The 16,750-nt window shown below is 44.8% G+C and overlaps 1 protein-coding gene and 1 non-coding gene across 3 annotated transcripts in view; both read left to right on the plus strand.

The window, feature by feature from the left end:
- Positions 1 to 16,750, plus strand: part of Nap1l4 (nucleosome assembly protein 1 like 4) — a 36,068-nt gene that overhangs the window by 8,443 nt on the left and 10,875 nt on the right. For both annotated transcript variants that reach the window (XM_052761959.1, XM_052761958.1), the window contains exons 2-10: positions 695 to 729; positions 2,283 to 2,341; positions 4,362 to 4,461; positions 6,743 to 6,884; positions 7,048 to 7,134; positions 9,800 to 9,931; positions 11,260 to 11,331; positions 13,977 to 14,116; positions 16,107 to 16,252. In XM_052761959.1, coding sequence (XP_052617919.1) covers positions 716 to 729; positions 2,283 to 2,341; positions 4,362 to 4,461; positions 6,743 to 6,884; positions 7,048 to 7,134; positions 9,800 to 9,931; positions 11,260 to 11,331; positions 13,977 to 14,116; positions 16,107 to 16,252 — 892 coding nt within the window. In that variant the 5' untranslated portion in view covers positions 695 to 715. The remainder of the gene's footprint in view (positions 1 to 694; positions 730 to 2,282; positions 2,342 to 4,361; positions 4,462 to 6,742; positions 6,885 to 7,047; positions 7,135 to 9,799; positions 9,932 to 11,259; positions 11,332 to 13,976; positions 14,117 to 16,106; positions 16,253 to 16,750) is intronic.
- Positions 11,953 to 12,079, plus strand: LOC128095843 (small nucleolar RNA SNORA54). The gene has a single exon (XR_008213441.1). It is a non-coding gene; the product is annotated as a small nucleolar RNA SNORA54 (small nucleolar RNA).

Raw genomic sequence — 16,750 nt, forward strand, 5'->3', positions numbered from 1 at the left:
TGCTATGTAGATCTGTTAGATTTATTGTAGAAAGAAGGCAGATTTGGGTTCTGTTTTCTTACCATGAAGTCTGTTCACTTAAGTGTCAGTAAGAATGCTGTGGATCTAGCTTAGTTTGTAGCATGTATGAAGCCCTGGGTTTGACACCCAGCACTGCATAAAATCCAGCATGATGGTGCACATTTGTAATCCTGGTACTGGGGAGGTGGTTTTCAGGGTCAGAAATTGGGTCATCAGCTAGCTACATGGCAAGTGGAAAGCCAGTCTCGGATACGTGAGATCCTGTCTCAAAAATAAAAATTTTTTAAGTAAAGCATGCAGGACATGAAACCTAGATACATTTAATTTTATTTTCTGACATGGTCTTACTATGTAGCCTTGTCTGGCCAAGAACTCTCTATGTAGATTAGGCTGGCCTCAGATTTATAGAAATCTGCTTGCCTCTGCCTCCCAGTTGTTGAGATGAAAGTCATGCACCACTATGACTAGTGAAACCTACATCTTAAGTGTACCCATCTATGAGATTAGACACATGAGTGCTCAAATAATTTCAGGTCACATCTGGGACATTTCCTTCCTTCACCTGCAGAAAGGTCTCAACTGCTACGTCTGGTATAGATTGCCATCATTAGATGGTGTTGGAAGAGTAATAACATTTTTTTGTGAATGTAACTGTTAACTTTCTCAATTCTAGGTAGGGGACAAAGACGTTCAGATGGCAGAAAACAGGTAAGCCAACATGGACTTTTGTTTATTGGACTTAGATTTAGATAGGGAGCTAGTGTTCACTGTATTTCAGAAACTAGAATTGAAAGTTAAATAACTTAAATTTCAAGTGGTAATGGCCTTTTTCTTTCTCTTTTGTTGGCAAAGAAATTGATGCCAGATACCAACTGTCTCAGATACTGATATTTGCAGACCTTGTGTTGATATAGTATCTGTGTTCCTTGACCTTTAACCCCTTCTTCCTCACCCCTGGTGAAGTCCATTAACCTGATGTAGCTACCATGGATGGGGGAAGGATTTTTTTGGGGGGATGTTCATGGTCAGTGTTGGTTGAGTGCCTGTTTTAATTTTTTAGTTGGGATGTAAAATAATAGATTTCATCTTGGCATTTTCATACATGTGTCATATTTTGCTTGTATTTGCCTTCATTTCCTCATCAGCTCTGACTGCTTTCATGTCACAGGGCTTGTAGACCTTTGTCTTCAGGAAGGTATACATGGCTCTCTAGTAGCTGTGAGGCCTGTGTTTGTGAAGCCCATTGTTTTCGGTGATGCTGCATGGTTGGCATTCAGAGTACTGTGACCATTGTGTCTACTGCACAAGGCCACTTGTGTGCGCTGCTAAATAACATGGTAGCATGTTATTTGAGTGGTGTGGTTTAAGTGCTGTAGGCCGATTATACAATCAAGGAATTGACTGTCAAAATAAAAATCAGAGGGCTGGAGAGATGGCTCAGTGGTTAATATTGTGTATTGCTATTTCGGAGACCTAAGTTTGCTTCCCAGCACCCACATTAGGCAGCTCACCAGCTCCAGTTCCGGGTATCTGATGTCCTCTTCTGTCCGGACTTCACTGGCATTGTACTCTTCCACATACCCACATATGAACATATGCATAAACATAATTTTTGTTCTTGGATTTTATTTGGTTTTTAAGACAGAGTCTCAAATGTGTAGCCCTGGGTGACCTAGACCTCTGTGAGCAAAACTCCCAGAGATCCACTTTTCTCTGTTCCCAAGTGCTGCAATTAAAGGTGTATATCACCACACACGGCACATAGAAGTTTTTCTTTTTTCTTTTTTAAATCTTAGAGATTTAATGAGGCGAAGTGTGGTGGTTCATACTTGTCACCCCAGCACCCAGGAAGCCAAAGCTACTGGGTTAGACCCTGTCTCAAAGCAAAAAGGGGGATTAAGAAGCTTTGGCAAGGGTTGCAGGTTAGTGTGGAGCAGCCTGTGTGTTGGAAGGAGAGTGGTGGGGACTGTCTTTTCAGATGGAAGTCTCCCTAGATAACACGTGCATGTCATTGTCGTCTGTTGTTGTGCCCTAGCCCCGGAGGGTCTCGTTATGTAGCTCTAGCTGTCCTGGCACTCAGATACACCTGCCTCTTCCAAGTGCTGGCATCAAAGACATGTGCTACCATACCCAGCCAGTGTTATCTTCACCTGATCTGAAGTTCCTTGCTGCACGGATCCCTAATATATTGGAAACGCTGAAAATGCCAGATGGTGCTGTCTCTAGGACTCTGTTTATAATACTTTGTAAACTTGTTTTAGTGTTTCAGATGGAAGCCCTGCAGATTCTGCGGAAGCTGCTAAAAATGCCAGTAATACAGGTCAGTGCAATGGATGAAGCAGTGATTGAGGGTTTCCATGTGTGTCTGGGTATCTCTTCCAGAACCACCTGTTACAATAATTATAGTAGCAGTAAATAAAGGATTTCTGTCTAAGGACTATCAGCACTTCATTTAGTGATTAGAAATTCAGACTGCATGAAAGAGAACAACACAACTCTGCTCCTGTGCTGGGCTTTGCATAATCTGGGCATCAGAATGTTAATCAGACTTGCACCCTCAACTTCCCTCTCTCTTATTTTGAAGCCAAACCTAGATGTGTCATTGTGTCAATAAATTCACATGCACTCTCTCTCCCCATGAAGAAATCTATATGTGATGGGTTAGCAAGGTGGCTCAGCTTGTAGCATTGCTCGTCGTGCAGACATGGCACCCTGAGTTTGATCCCCAGAACCCACTGGGAGGCAAGAACCAAATCCCAGAAATGATCCCTTGACCTCCACACACAAACTATGGAGCATGTACACCTGTTCTCATGCACATTGCATGTCTGATTAAACGCATACACAGAAGAATAATCATAAAATGCAAAAGATTTTAACCTGTATCCGAGCTGGGTGTGGGACTGTGATGTAATCCCTGCTTGGGAGTCCAAGCAGGAGGGTCTCAAGTTCCAGGTTGGCCTGGACTATATGAGAGGGAAATCGATCAACTCCATCACTGAGTGAAGGACAGTTATTCTCTTGGTGTCTCCTCATTTACTTGGGGAACAGGTTCTGAATATCAACTCAGTGTTACAAGTTTAGTACAAAGGCATGTGAGCCATCAGAAGCAAGGTGGTCAAAGTACTTTTTGTAGGAGGTGGGTTTTTTTGGGAAAGGGCTTTCCAGAAAGAAAGAAAACTGGGGAGAGAGCCATCTCTTCGAACTGAGAAGTGGGTGGATGCTGTTTCACTCTCGGAGCTAATCTTGTCCCTGTCCCTGTCTTCCAAACACCAATGGGACTGGGGAGCAACGTGTAACCAGAGGTAGACCCCTGAAGTTGGTAGTGATCTCAGATCGGGGCTTAGGATTTATCTGGCTACAGGCAGAAGCCTCTGACTATCACCCACCACCCACTTGATGATTAACAAAGATACTTTTAAGATAGGAGTCTCGCCGGGCGGTGGTGGCGCACGCCTTTAATCCCAGCACTCGGGAGGCAGAGCCAGGCGGATCTCTGTGAGTTCGAGGCCAGCCTGGGCTACAGAGTGAGTTCCAGGAAAGGCGCAAAGCTACACAGAGAAACCCTGTCTCGAAAAACCAAAAAAAAAGATAGGAGTCTCTAAACAAGTACTTTACTATTTCTAGAAATTAGCTAAGCAAAACTAAGTAGACATTTGTTGGGGTTTTATTTATTTAATTTTTTTAAAGAAGCAAATGTGGTCTGGGGCTCTGGAGTCGTCTTCTCCATATCCAGACTTTACACAAGCCTCTTTTTTGTTTGTGTAACAGCCCTGGCTGTCCTGGAACTCACTTTGTAGATCAGGTTGGCCTTGAATTCACAAGAGATCTCCCGCCTCTGCTTCCCAAGTGCTGGGGTTAAAGGCGTGTGCCCGGCCTACAAGCTTCTTTTTTTAAAGTGAATATTGGCCTAAAGAACTACAGATGTTTTTTGTTTTTTGTTGTTTTGTTGTTGTTGTTTTGAGACAGGGTTTCTCTGTGTAGTTCTGGCTGCCCTAAAATTGACTTTGTAGTCCAGGCTGGCCTCAAACTCAGAGATCCACCTGCCCCTCTCAAGTGCTTGGATTAAAGGTGTGCACCACTACACCTGACTGGGAATGTGTACTTCTAAAACAAATTTGGGGTGGTAGGGATTGAGCCCCAGGGCTTCATGTGCTAGGTTATCATTCCACTATTGAGTTACATCCCCAGCTCTCTTGTGGTTTTTTATTTTGAGATAAGGTCTTGGCATGGCATTTCCCTGCTCAGCCTCTTGAGTAGGTGGGGTGACAAGCCCGAGATCCATATTGGTGTTTGAGTTCTTGCTGCTAAATAACTCTGGTCTCATTTTCAACTCATAGAAAAGCTCACAGACCAGGTGATGCAGAACCCACAAGTGCTGGCAGCTTTGCAGGAACGTCTTGATAACGTCTCTCACACTCCTTCTAGCTACATAGAAACGTGAGTACATTGCCAGTGAGATGTCAAGTGACAGAACAAATATCTCCATGCCTCAGTAGGAACAAGTGTGGTGTTCGTTACTCAGCATCAGCCAGCTCATCTCGTCTGCTTGGTGATGCACAGTGCCACCTTGTGGCTCTTAGAGAACTCAGCTAGTAAGCTAGTGCTGATAGAGTGCTGGCTGGCTGCTGGACACCCATACCTTTACCCTTGTTAGGAGGCCCATGTTGTGGTTGTGTTGTACAGTAGAAATGAGATATCCACTCTGAGCAGCACTTCTCAGGGCCTCCCTGTCTGTGTGCTGGAAGAGATGAGCCACCTCAGTCTCCAGGGCTTAGCTGTTAAAACTGGAGGAGACACTGCACATTTCCTCGTGGGTATAGTTTGTCTTTGTCCTATTTTGCTTTTCTCGTACTGGGTTGATTCCAGCCTCTAATGCACAGGTACCTAATATGCAGTTGTTTGTAGAGTAGGTGGTAGGGTGTAGTGAGGGAGTTGAGAATGATGATGGCTTTTGTAAGTGTGCATATGGAGTGTCATTTGTTCACTGGGATGGAACACAGGGTGGTGACAGCTTATGAGCACAGCCTCACATCTGTGTTGGCCTTAAATGGTGCTTGGGCCAGCACTGGGTGCTTATGTGTACCCTGCATTCAGGTTTGCTGTGAACAAGTTTTACCTGGGGACACTATTTTTGGGGGTTTTAAACAATTTTATAGGTTAATTTTTTTCCTTTTTCCTTTTTCTTTTTTTGTTTTTTCAAGACATGATTTCTCTGTGTTGCCCTGGCTGTCCTAGAACTCACTCTCTAGACCAGGCTGGCCTCAGAACTTAAGATCTGCCTGCCTCTGCCTCCCGAGTGCTGGGATTAAAGACATGCACCACCACTGCCTGGCATGTTTTTTTCTTTTGATTTTAGGAATACTCATACAAACAAAAAAATTAAACTCTGGAACAGAGGCAAAGAAACTCTTAGCTGTTGTGATTATAGAAAATTGTGTGTGGGTGTCTACAGACTTCATGTGTCCGTGCATTTTCAGACAGCCAACATCAGGGCCCCTGTGCCTGTCAGCTTGCCTGTGTCTGGTCCTCACCTGGGGGTTTTATGTTTGCTGTTTATTATTTCATCTATTGTGCTCATGTAGAGGTCAGAGGACAGTTTGAAGGAGTTGATTTCCTCCTTCCATCTTGTGATTCTCAGTGACTTAACTCAGATTATTACGCTTGTCAGCAAGTGCCTTCACCCACCGAGCCGTCTTTTTGGTGGATTTTTTGTTTTAAATTACGAGTGTGTATGTGTGTGCACGCACATTTGAGTGCAGATGACCATGGAAGCCAGAGGCATCAGATATCCCTAGAGCTGAAGTTCTGGGTGGTTCTAAGCAACTCAAACTGGGTGCTAGGAATTGAACTCGGGTCTTCTGTGGGGCAGCAAGTTCTCATAACCGTTGAGCCATCTCTCCAGCCCCAGTCTTTATTTTTTTGAGAGACAGAATCTTGTATAGCCCAGGCTGGACTGGAATTCACTAGAGCCAAGGCTATCCTTGAATACCTCATCTTCTACATCAACTTCTCAAGTGTTAAGATTATAGGTGCATAGCATCATGCCCAGCTCCCACTGTATGTGTGGTGTGTGTGTGTGTGTGTGTGTGTGTGTGTGTGTGTGTGTGTATGTGTGTGTGTGTGTGTCTGTATGTATATGTGTATGTATGTGTGTGTTTTGCTGGGAATTGAACCAAGGACTATCTGCATGTTAGGTTAGTACTCTACCTGTGAATTACACTCTTCTCCTTGGTCTCTGTGTAGCCCAGAATAGCCTTATACTGCTACTCTTACTGCTGTGGCCTTCCACGTGGTGGGATTGTAATTGGGCCCAGCTTCATTTGGTCTGTTTTCATCACCAATTTGGGACAAAGGAGCAATTTTACAAATTGATCCCCCATTTCTGCTTTTGATATGAGATTGAGCCTGTTTTCCCCTCTGGCGGTTTGTGTCTTTTCCACCCTCCTCTCTTAGTCCCTTGTCCTTTTCTCTTTCTTTTTTTTTATGGTCTTTCTATGTATCCCTGGCTGTCCTGGAACTTAGACCAGGCTGGCCTTGAGCTCACAGAGATCTACCTGCTTCTGCTGGAATTAAAGGCGTGCACCGCCTGGCTTAACAAGCAGTTCATTCTTTCTTCTTGGCTTGTTTGCATGCAGGGTTTTAGCAGCTCTTTATAGTCAGGGTGTTTGTGTGTGCTGGTTTGCTGGCACTAGGTGTTTTATTTGCTGTTCTCTTGTAGTTTACCCAAAGCCGTCAAAAGGAGAATTAATGCTCTGAAACAGCTCCAGGTAAGGTGTGCACACATAGAAGCCAAGTTCTACGAGGAAGTTCACGACTTGGAGAGGAAGTATGCAGCCTTGTACCAGCCTCTTTTTGACAAGGTGTGTGCCTTTGACGTGCTTGCCTCATGTGGTCACTCCTGTGGGGTGAGACACTGTACCACCCAGGGACTTTGACTGTCTTTTCAGAGGCCTGTGTAAACATCTTAGCTTTTGAGTTTGCAGAGAGCCTAAAGTGCTGATGGACTCTTGGCTTTTAATGCAGAGAAGAGAATTCATCACTGGTGACGTGGAGCCCACAGATGCAGAGTCAGCGTGGCACAGTGAGAATGAGGAAGAAGAAAAGTTGGCTGTGAGTTTCTGTTGGGGAGTGTTGTTTAATCCTAGTTATTTTTGTGGTATTGGAAGGTGAACTTGAGGCCTTGTTCTCCTACTCATGGTTACTGTTCGCAAAGCTTTGTAGAGCAGGCCGGCAGTAGTTCCCTTTATTTCCACTGGGTCCATGGGTCCATGGTGACACCCTGGCATCTGAGGTAGTGCTGTTGGTTATCACAAATGAGTTGTGGCCCCTTCTCAGTGGTTTATGCAGCACGGGATTGAAATATAGGTTAGGCAGGCAAAAATTGATTGTAATGTGTCAGACATGGTGGAACATGCTTCTTACTCCAGTACTAGAGAGACAGGCAGATAGATCTCTGAGTTCCAGGCCAGCCTGGTCTACATAGTGAGACCCTATCTCCAGAACAAAACTAACTGTAACACCAGTGAAAGTCTGAGCCCAGAGGAGGTGGCAGTTAGCATGGATAAGAACTATATGTTCCTCCTCAGTGGGAAGTAGGCACATGTGGAAAGGGGTTATCTGGAGACCTCAGGCTGCTCAGCCTCACTCTGTCTCTAGACCAGCAGGTGAGTAGGTGACCAGCATCATGATGGCCTATTCATTTTTTTTCTTTTTTCTAGTGTTATTTCTTTTATTTTTCTCCCTCTTTTTCTTTTTTTTTTTTTAATTTAAATTGTTTTTCATATCACATACCAACCCCTGTTCCCTCTCCTTCCCCTTCTCCCGCTCTCCCTGCCACCTCCTCCCATCCCACGTCCATTCCCTCCTCCCCCTATCCCACCTCCATCCCCTCCTCATAGGGGGTAAGTCCTCCCTTGGGTAGTCAGCACAGGCTGGCATACCAAATTGGGGCAGGACCAAGCCCCTTCCCCTTGCATCAAGGCTGAGTAAGGGCATCACACTATAGGGAATGGGCTCTAAAAAGCCAGTTCATGTACCTGGGATAAGTCCTGGTTGCATTGCCAGGGGACCCACAAACACATCAAGCCACACCACTATAACCACGTTCAGAGGGCCTAGTGCAGTCCCATGCAGCTCCCCAGCTGTCAGTCCGGAGTGTGTGAGCTCCCCCTAGCTTGGATCAGCTATTGCTGTGATTTTTCCCATCATGATCCTGACCCCTCCTTGCTCCTAATAATTCCTCCTCCCACTCTTCAACTGAACTCCAGGAGCTTGGCCCAGTGCTCGGCTGTGGGTCTCTGCATCTGCTTCCATCAGTCACTGGATGTAGGTTCTATGATGACAATTAGGGTAGTCCCCAGTCTGAGTGCAGGGGAAGGCTAGCTCAAGCACCCTGTCCACCATTGCTATCAGTCTTACCTGGGGACATCCTTGTGAGTTCCTGGGGATTTTCCTAGCTCCAAATTTCTCCTTAACTCCTTAATGGTTCACTCTGTCAGTCCTATTTATTTTCTGTGACAGTCTCATTCAAATGCCATGGAAAGTTCCAGCATGGTACAAAGTTAACTTTAACTTCTATCCTGGTTTGTTTGCTTTTTTTAAAGGTACTAGGGATGTAGCCCAGAGGTTCACAAGCAAAAGGCAAGTTTTCCACAACTGAGTCACACCCAAGCCCCTGTCAGCCTAATTTTGTGTTTAGATAACAGGTAGCTTGGTTCAGTAGAATTATCTCTTAGGGATCTTTTTTTAAGTATGTTTAATTTTTGTGGCTATGTATAAAGTCCTTTGGTTTTATTTTGTTTTGTAGCCCTGCCTGACATGGAACTCACTGTGTAGACAAGGTTGACCTCACTCAGAAATGGCATAACACCACACACCAGCAAGAGATATTCTTTTAAACATAGGCAGAATTTGATTGAAGCTGTGTTCTGCATTAATTTGTTCCTTATGACCCACAAAAAGCCCATTTTGATGGTTTGACAGTCTCTGCATTTTGCTCTATCATAACAGGCTTTTTGACAAGCATTCAGAATTCACTTGGTTCAACTTCCTTTAATCTGCCTTCTTCCTGAGGCTGTGTTACAAGTCTCTCTTCCATGGTGCTGTGTGGCCCTTCTGGTCACAATGCTGGTGTTTGCCCAGTATGTCTACCCTTATGTGCTCTGTCTCCTGGGAACTGCGTGCCCAAGTTGCCAAACAGTTTGCTGATTACAGTGCTGCTGCAGCAAACAGATTTTCTTTTTTTCTTTCTTTCTTTCTCTTTTTTTTTTTTTTTTTTTGAGACAGGATCTCATTATATAGCCTTGTATATGTGTATTCCTGGACTGGAACTTGCTATGTAGACAAGGCTGCCCTCAAATTTATTGTAGTCTTCATGCCTCTGCCTCTCAAGTGCTGGGATACAGCTGTGTACTACCACACCTGGCCTAAACTAGGGTTTCTCCACCTTAATGGTAATGGATATGACTGTGTGTGTGTATGATGGAAGCTATTGTATTATTCAGTGTATGATGACAGGCAGCTCTCCAAGCCAGACTGGACATTCTTCCACAAGTCCAATGGCAATTTGCCACCTTCTCAGTTTTCTCCCCTTGATGGGACATTTCATTGTGAAATTACATGTGGACACAGTGCCATGAATGCCTTTTCCAACTCCATGGTTTGGAGACACACGGAAGGAAAAGGAAATGTGTGATGGACCCTCAAATAATATCTTTCAGTAAGACCTTGAGCTGTGCATAAATATGTTTTCAATTGTATTTTGAATGTTTTGTAGGGAGATATGAAGAATAAAGTAGTTATAGCAGAGAAAGAAGCAGCTACAGCAGAAGAACTGAACCCCAAAGGCATCCCTGAGTTCTGGTTCACCATCTTCAGAAATGTAGATATGCTTAGCGAGCTGGTGCAGGTGAGGAGCTTCTGTCTAGTGGGTACAAGTGGGGAAAGATTGGGGTGATACACAACTTCTGTAGTATGTTGAAGGACTGCCTTATTACTCACGTACTCTTTACCTGGGTTCTGGGAGGTCCTTTTAGAAGAATGAAAAGTCTCCTGGGAGCTGGCATTTGGATAACAACCCTGAGCCGTAGGGGGATGGTCTTTGCTGGAGAGGCTTCATTCTCTTTTGCAGTTCTTGGCAAGGCTGACAGTTCTGTTCACACCAAGAGCTTGAGGGACAGTCTCCTGCACCTCCTGCAGAGTCCAGCACTGCATCTTTAAGACCTTGTTCATAGTTCTTCCTGTGTGAAAGCAGGGAGCCTGGGGAGATTCTCACACCTCCATATTGGTTCTTATTTGATGTGCCAGTAGATGCATGATAGGCTGCTAGGCGCTCAGATCAGGTGCATAGGGCGTTGGGCATATTGTTGGAGAGCTCTGTGCTCCCTCCGTCAGCATCAGAGATGTGACTGCTTTTGGTGTAGCCTGCTTCCAGAATTGTCTTTGGATTTTTTTTCCCCTTTGAATACCTACTAGGTGTCTTCTTCCTGGTTTTGTTTTATTCTGTCATGTCAAAAGAACTTAAAATTGGAAGGTAGCCTTTAGTGGGCTTACTTCTTAGAGCTTTCCAACCTTAAACTCTGGGACTCAATGCCGATATTTGGATGAAGAAATTAACAATCTACACCTGTCACTAGTGTGTCATTTTGAGAATCCAACTCTTTTTATTCCTTTAGCTTTTTCTCGTGCTTTCACAATGACTATTGCTTAGACTTGTATAGCACAGGTCTTTACAGTACAGGTCTAAGCAATAGTCATTGTGAAAGCATAGAGCCATGCAAGTTGTTGGCTCCTGTATGCTAGACTTTGACATAGTCTATGATCTTATAGAAGTGGCATATGCAGATTTGGGATATTTATTGTCCCTGGTGGATATTGTTCAGGAAGACCCACAACTAACTTGAGCCATCTCTTCTGACACCAAGCCTTTTTGCTTTGTCATCTGAGATGCTGGGGGCCAGGAGTCTTGGTGGCACTGTGCCAACTGCAGTGTCAAGTAGTAGCAGGAGAGCATGGGGCTTCCCTGCAGCCAGCATTGGTGGTAGCCATGGTGCCACTCCAGAGACAGGTGGCAGTTGATTCTTTGCATCTCTTCCACCAGAGATACATAATGAACAGATTTGCATTGCTTTCTGGACAAAGACAATTCCAATAGGGAAAAGTGCCCAGCATCTGGGACACATTCAGCTGTGACTGCCATGAGTTGTGGGCTGTTGTTCAAGGTTCTCTCTCTGTTAGGAATATGATGAACCGATCTTGAAACACCTGCAAGATATTAAAGTCAAGTTTTCAGACCCCGGGCAGCCTATGGTGAGTATTGACCAAGCTCCTTCCTGATTCTTGTCACTCAAAGTTGGTCAGCCCTAAGCATGCCTGCTTATCAGACATCAGACTTCTCTTGGTGCTGCAGTTGGCAATGTGAGCTAGACATTTGACTAATAACACAGACCATATCCTTTCCCAAGGCCGAGCAGTTAGCTGAATACAGGCTGGTGACTGCTAGGCTGTGGTTATCACCTGGTCAGCCTCCGATTTAGTTGCTGGATTTTCTTGTTTGGTGGAGATGATCAGTATATCATACTTTTCCCAAGTATCACATGGAGGTAGCAAGGTGTGGTGGCATGAGTTTATAATCCTGGGAGGGAGATGTATTACTTGAATGTAGGAAGTCAGGACCCTCCTGAATCACAGCACAGTGAGATCCCTTCTTAAAAGAATGGGAAGAGCATATAAACATGAGCAACAGTGGTACAGAAGTCTAGATACTGAGGAGAGTAACCTGCTGGGTTTAGCCTAAAATAACCATTGTAGATGTGACTGAAAACTACCTTGAAATAGCTTCAAACATGAAGGATGGTCTGGCCTCTGGGAAGATGGACTTAACCTAGGATGTGCAGGGCTCTTGCTTGCTGAGTCTGACCCTCTACTCGGGAGCACTGTTCGTAACCTGTCAGTCTTGCTGTGATTGGCGGGTTCCATTCCAGTGCGACAGTATTCCCAGTGACACATGACTGACTGGCTGGCTGGTGGCTTTCAGTTTCAGGTCTTGGAGACACACATTCTGTGAGGGGCTAGGCAAGAGATCTTGAGAAGGACCAAGAGGTCTCTGTCTTCTCATCTCTACCCCAGGCCCTGCCGATAGGCCAGTGTGGGTGGGATTTTTCTTTATCAGCAGTCCCTCAGGGGCAACTGTACACATTTGTGAGAGGTAACATTTGACTGTCGCTCTGAAGATAGGGCCATGGATAGTGGGAGCTCAGCATGCTTGCTGCCTGTCTTGGTCGGGGGCTGTCCTCTTAACTCATGTGGTCACAGAAGCTCCGTTCCCACCTAAGGCTCTGGCTGTGCTGCCTGATCTGTCTTTCCTGAACAGGCAGTTGGAGGTCCTCCATGTTTTTTTACTTTCAGTCCATCCAAACTCAGTTGTTACACTTTTGCCTTCTTATGAGTCCTTTTATTATTTTGAGATAGGGTCATGCTGTGTAACCTGTGCTAACCCAGAATATTGACAAAGCTGGCTTCAAATTTGTGGCTGCCTCTTGTCTCTGCTGTCCATGTCCTGGGATTACAGGCATATGCCACCTTGGCTGGCTGGTTTTCATTTGTTTGTTTTTAGAGATAGCCTATTCACACTGTATCTCAGGCAGGGCTGAAAATCATGACAGACCCTCTGCTTCAGCCTTCCGGGTGCTGAGACTATAAAAGCATGAGCCCACCTACTTTCAGATAGATTAGATTTTCTTTTTTCTTCCTAGAAGCCTGTTTGATTTCTTAGGCCCATTTTCTTCCATTCTCAGCCAATATCTTGTCTTACTCTGCTTGTTAGTCAGGGTTGTACTCCCTGCTGAGGCAAGAGGGTTGCTGTGAGCATGAGATCAGCTAAGCTAGGGTGGACTGTGTGTCGTGTCCCCCCCCCCCCCCCCAAAAAAAAAGGTAGTAACAAGAAATCATTATGCAGAATGTTCTAAACATAAACCAGGCCATTGTAGAGCGAGCATGGCACAGATCTCTCCCCTTCTGGTAGTTGTTTCTTGTTTGAATTCTGGGTAGAGTGAACACAGTGAGAAGGCCGAACTTCCTCTTCCAGGGGTTCCTCCCTCCAGAGTCTGGGCCTGTCACATGGTCTTTTCCATCTGGGAAAGTGTCTGTTTGTGCTCCAGTTCAGGAGCAAGCACTTGTGAACCCTCTGTGTCTTGATAGCTGGCTTGGGGTCAGAGAAGGTGGGTCTGTTTCTCTTTATGAATAAGTTGAGGGTAAACGCACTCAACACCTTGCTTCGTCCAGTGGTATGAATTCCCAAAGTCAAGCTGTGATAGGTACGGCACAGTAATTTTTTGGTATGTGAACAGTTCTATGACTTAGAGCACTAGTCAGTCCTAGTTTTGTTGTTGTTTTGGTTTATTTTTTTGGTACATTTTGCCCCAGAAAAGTACACCTTGCTTGCTTATTTTTTTTTTTTGTTTTGTTGTTGTTTCTGTTTTTTGAGACAGGGTTTCTCTGTGTAGGCCTAGCTGTCCTGGCTAGCCTTGAACTCAGAGATCCGCCTGTCTCTGCCTCCAAATGCTGGCATTAAAGGTGTGCACCATCATTCCCAGTTTTGCTTGTTTTATTTTTTGTTTGTATATTTGTGAATTGTCTGGGTTTTTTTTTTTTTTTTCTTGCTGCCATGTGGCTTTGGTGTACCTATTTTTCTGCAAGTATTGTCTCCTCATGTGCTCCCTGAGTACTGTGCAGCTTCAAGGGAGCAGTTGACTCTGTCCTCTCCACCTCCTATGAAGGGTCCTATTTTCAAGGCACAGAATATGATCTAGATTTCATACAGAGAGGGAGAAGGGTGGGGCTGTCAGTGCTGATTTCAGTAGGCAGATCTATAGCCCATGAGATGAGCTGTGAGGTGTTTCCTTAAGCTCTTGTTGCAGATGTTAGGTAGTTCTTACTCTGTATCTTTGCTTCAGTCTTTTGTGCTAGAGTTTCATTTTGAACCCAACGACTACTTCACCAATCCTGTCCTGACGAAAACATACAAGATGAAATCAGAACCAGACAAGGCTGACCCGTTTTCTTTTGAAGGTCCTGAAATTGTGGACTGTGATGGGTAAGAACATGTCTTTCTAAAACGAAGGTAGTAATACTTTTGAAATTTTAAAATGAAGAGTCAGGTGTAGGAGTGTATGTGTTTAAGGCCAGTCTAGGTTGTAGAGCGAGATTTGTCTACAACAAAAAGATAGAAAATGGTAATGATATATAAAAGAGTCTTAGGGGCTGGAGAGAGATGGCTGTGCAATCAGAGGATCAGAATTCAGACCCCAGCACTCATAACAAACTAGGCATTCTGCCTAAGTCTATAACCCCAGCTTTGAGAGGGCAGGGGACAGAAAGATTACTGGGACTTGTGGGCTTCCAACTTAGTCAAGAAAGCATGAGCCCCAGGTTCCACGATACCCTGCTTCAAAGAGATTAAAATCATGTGCCGCCACCACCCAGCAATATTTTTTTTAAAAATATAGATTAAAAAGTCTGCACTTAAAAGCCCTGCTGGGTTTATGTGCAGTAGCTTTTAGTTGGGAAGCTGTAATGTGGACTTGGTCAAAGCTGGAAAGTATGTCATGTCTTAAAGTTCAGGCATGCAAACCTGTGCTCAGTTTCTGTTTGAGTGGGGCCAGATTTTGAATTCTCTAGACAACATAATTGAAGGGTTTTTTTGGGGGGGGTTTTTTGTTTGTTTTTTGTTTTGTTTTTGTATAGCATCCTTGGCTGTCTAGAACTCACTTTGTAGACCAGGCTGGCTTCAAACTCAAACTTATAGAGATCCACTTGCCTCTGCCTCCCAAGCACTGGGATTAAAGGCATGTACCATCACCACCTGGCTTGTCCATTTTTGAGGCACTGTGGTCCAGGACCTTGTCCACATCAGACCAAGTGCTCTGCCACTGGATTGTGTCCTCAGTCCCAAGCTTTTTTAAGATTTACATTTATTTTTACTTAGTGTGTATGGGTGTTGTGTCTGTATGTGTATCTGTACTGCATGCATGCAGTGCCCATTGAGGTTGGAAGATACTGAAACTCTGAAATTGGAGTTAAAGATGGTTGTGGGCTGCCATGTGGGTGCTGGGGAGCAAAATCCTGGTCTTCTGAGCCATTTCTCTAGCCCATCCTGAAGTGCTTTTTTGGATTGATTTGAGATGGGATCTCATGTACCTCTGGCTGGCCTAAAACTTGCTGTGTAAACTAGGCTGAACTTAGAGTTCCACGTGCCTCTGCCTCCCAAGTGTGTTGGGATTAAAGGCTGTGCCACCATCATGCTCAGTAAAGCCCTAAACTCTTTAAGAGCAAAAATATTTGTTGAATGGTGAAGTTTGATGCAGATCACAGCCCAGTGACAGCTTTGCAATTTGGCCCTGCATTTGCTACCTGATGCATGTTAGTGTTAGTCTCTAGACCACTCAGTAGAGATGCATCTTAGAGTTGACTCCTGTGGCTGTGTCTCACTGTTTGGGAAATTGACTGTTGAAGTAAAACACTTGCCAGAAGTGTTGTTACTGTCACTAAATGACGGGCTTCATTAAAGTCCCATTTGATTCAGAGGCTTGGAGTAATTAGGGTTGGGATAGGAAATATCTTTTCCTGGGGACAGTCTGTCATGTGGGAGAGAGGGCTTTGGCTTTCCAAGTGCTCCTGAGCAGACCTCATTCAGCTACCACCAAAGGTGAGACAGTGGCCTGGCCCCTGATGTCCTGGATGAGTGTGGTAATCCTCAGTTTGCTGAGATAGCAGGTGATGGGCTCTTGAGCATTATGCACACTTGACAGGGTCTTGCACAGAAGACACATTTCAGAATCCCTATGGACCATTGTGGAAGAATGCTGTTGTCATTTCAGAGCTGTAAGGTTTTTGAGCATTGGTTACTCCGGGATGATGGGACCAGGCTAGCTTTTGTAAGCTGCCATACAGATGAGCTTTGGGTTCTTTGCCTTGGTTTGCAGGTTAGTGGTGTCAGAAATCCTGTAGGGCGGTGATTTCCTTCTTGGATAGTAGTAGGATTTCTCTTGGAGCAAGTGTCTATAACAGCTGCCTTGTCCCTGCAGGTGTACAATTGACTGGAAGAAGGGGAAAAATGTCACAGTCAAAACCATCAAGAAAAAGCAGAAGCACAAGGGCCGGGGCACCGTGCGAACCATCACCAAACAAGTGCCCAATGAGTCCTTCTTCAACTTCTTCAGCCCCCTGAAAGGTGGGCAGGGGTCCTCTGTGCTGTGTGAAGTCGTTCCCTCCCCACGTTGGCTTAGCTCTCAGGAGTGTGCACCTTGGGAGGATGATCCCTTTCCTGGGCATATGGAGGGGAACAGGCCAGCTTCCCAGGCAGGAGGCAGGTACAGGTCTCTAGGACCCTTCCTGGCTTAAACTAGTCACAGTTGTAAAGCTTCAGAATCACTTGTCCAGCTTCTTTTTCTTATAAATTCAGCTTTTCTTAGTATTATACAGTTTGATAGAGCATAGGAATTTACTTGGAATTTCTGTGTGATAAACACAAGTACATAGATTTACATTTTTTAAAGTCTGGGAGCAAAACCATAACATTGAAACTTCTTGTTAGTTTTCTGAGCTGTACAGTGAAGATGGGACCTTGAGCCTTGTAATAATTACTCAGTCTATTTTGGGAGTCCTGTCTTGGCGGTCCTACAGTAATTCTGTAGTCCTGAGAAGGGGTTTGGCCAGACCCTGTCTCAGT

The sequence above is a fragment of the Peromyscus californicus genome, unplaced genomic scaffold (genome assembly GCF_007827085.1).
Source record: "Peromyscus californicus insignis strain IS unplaced genomic scaffold, ASM782708v3 Scaffold_4__1_contigs__length_199733344, whole genome shotgun sequence".
NCBI lineage: Eukaryota > Metazoa > Chordata > Mammalia > Rodentia > Cricetidae > Peromyscus > Peromyscus californicus.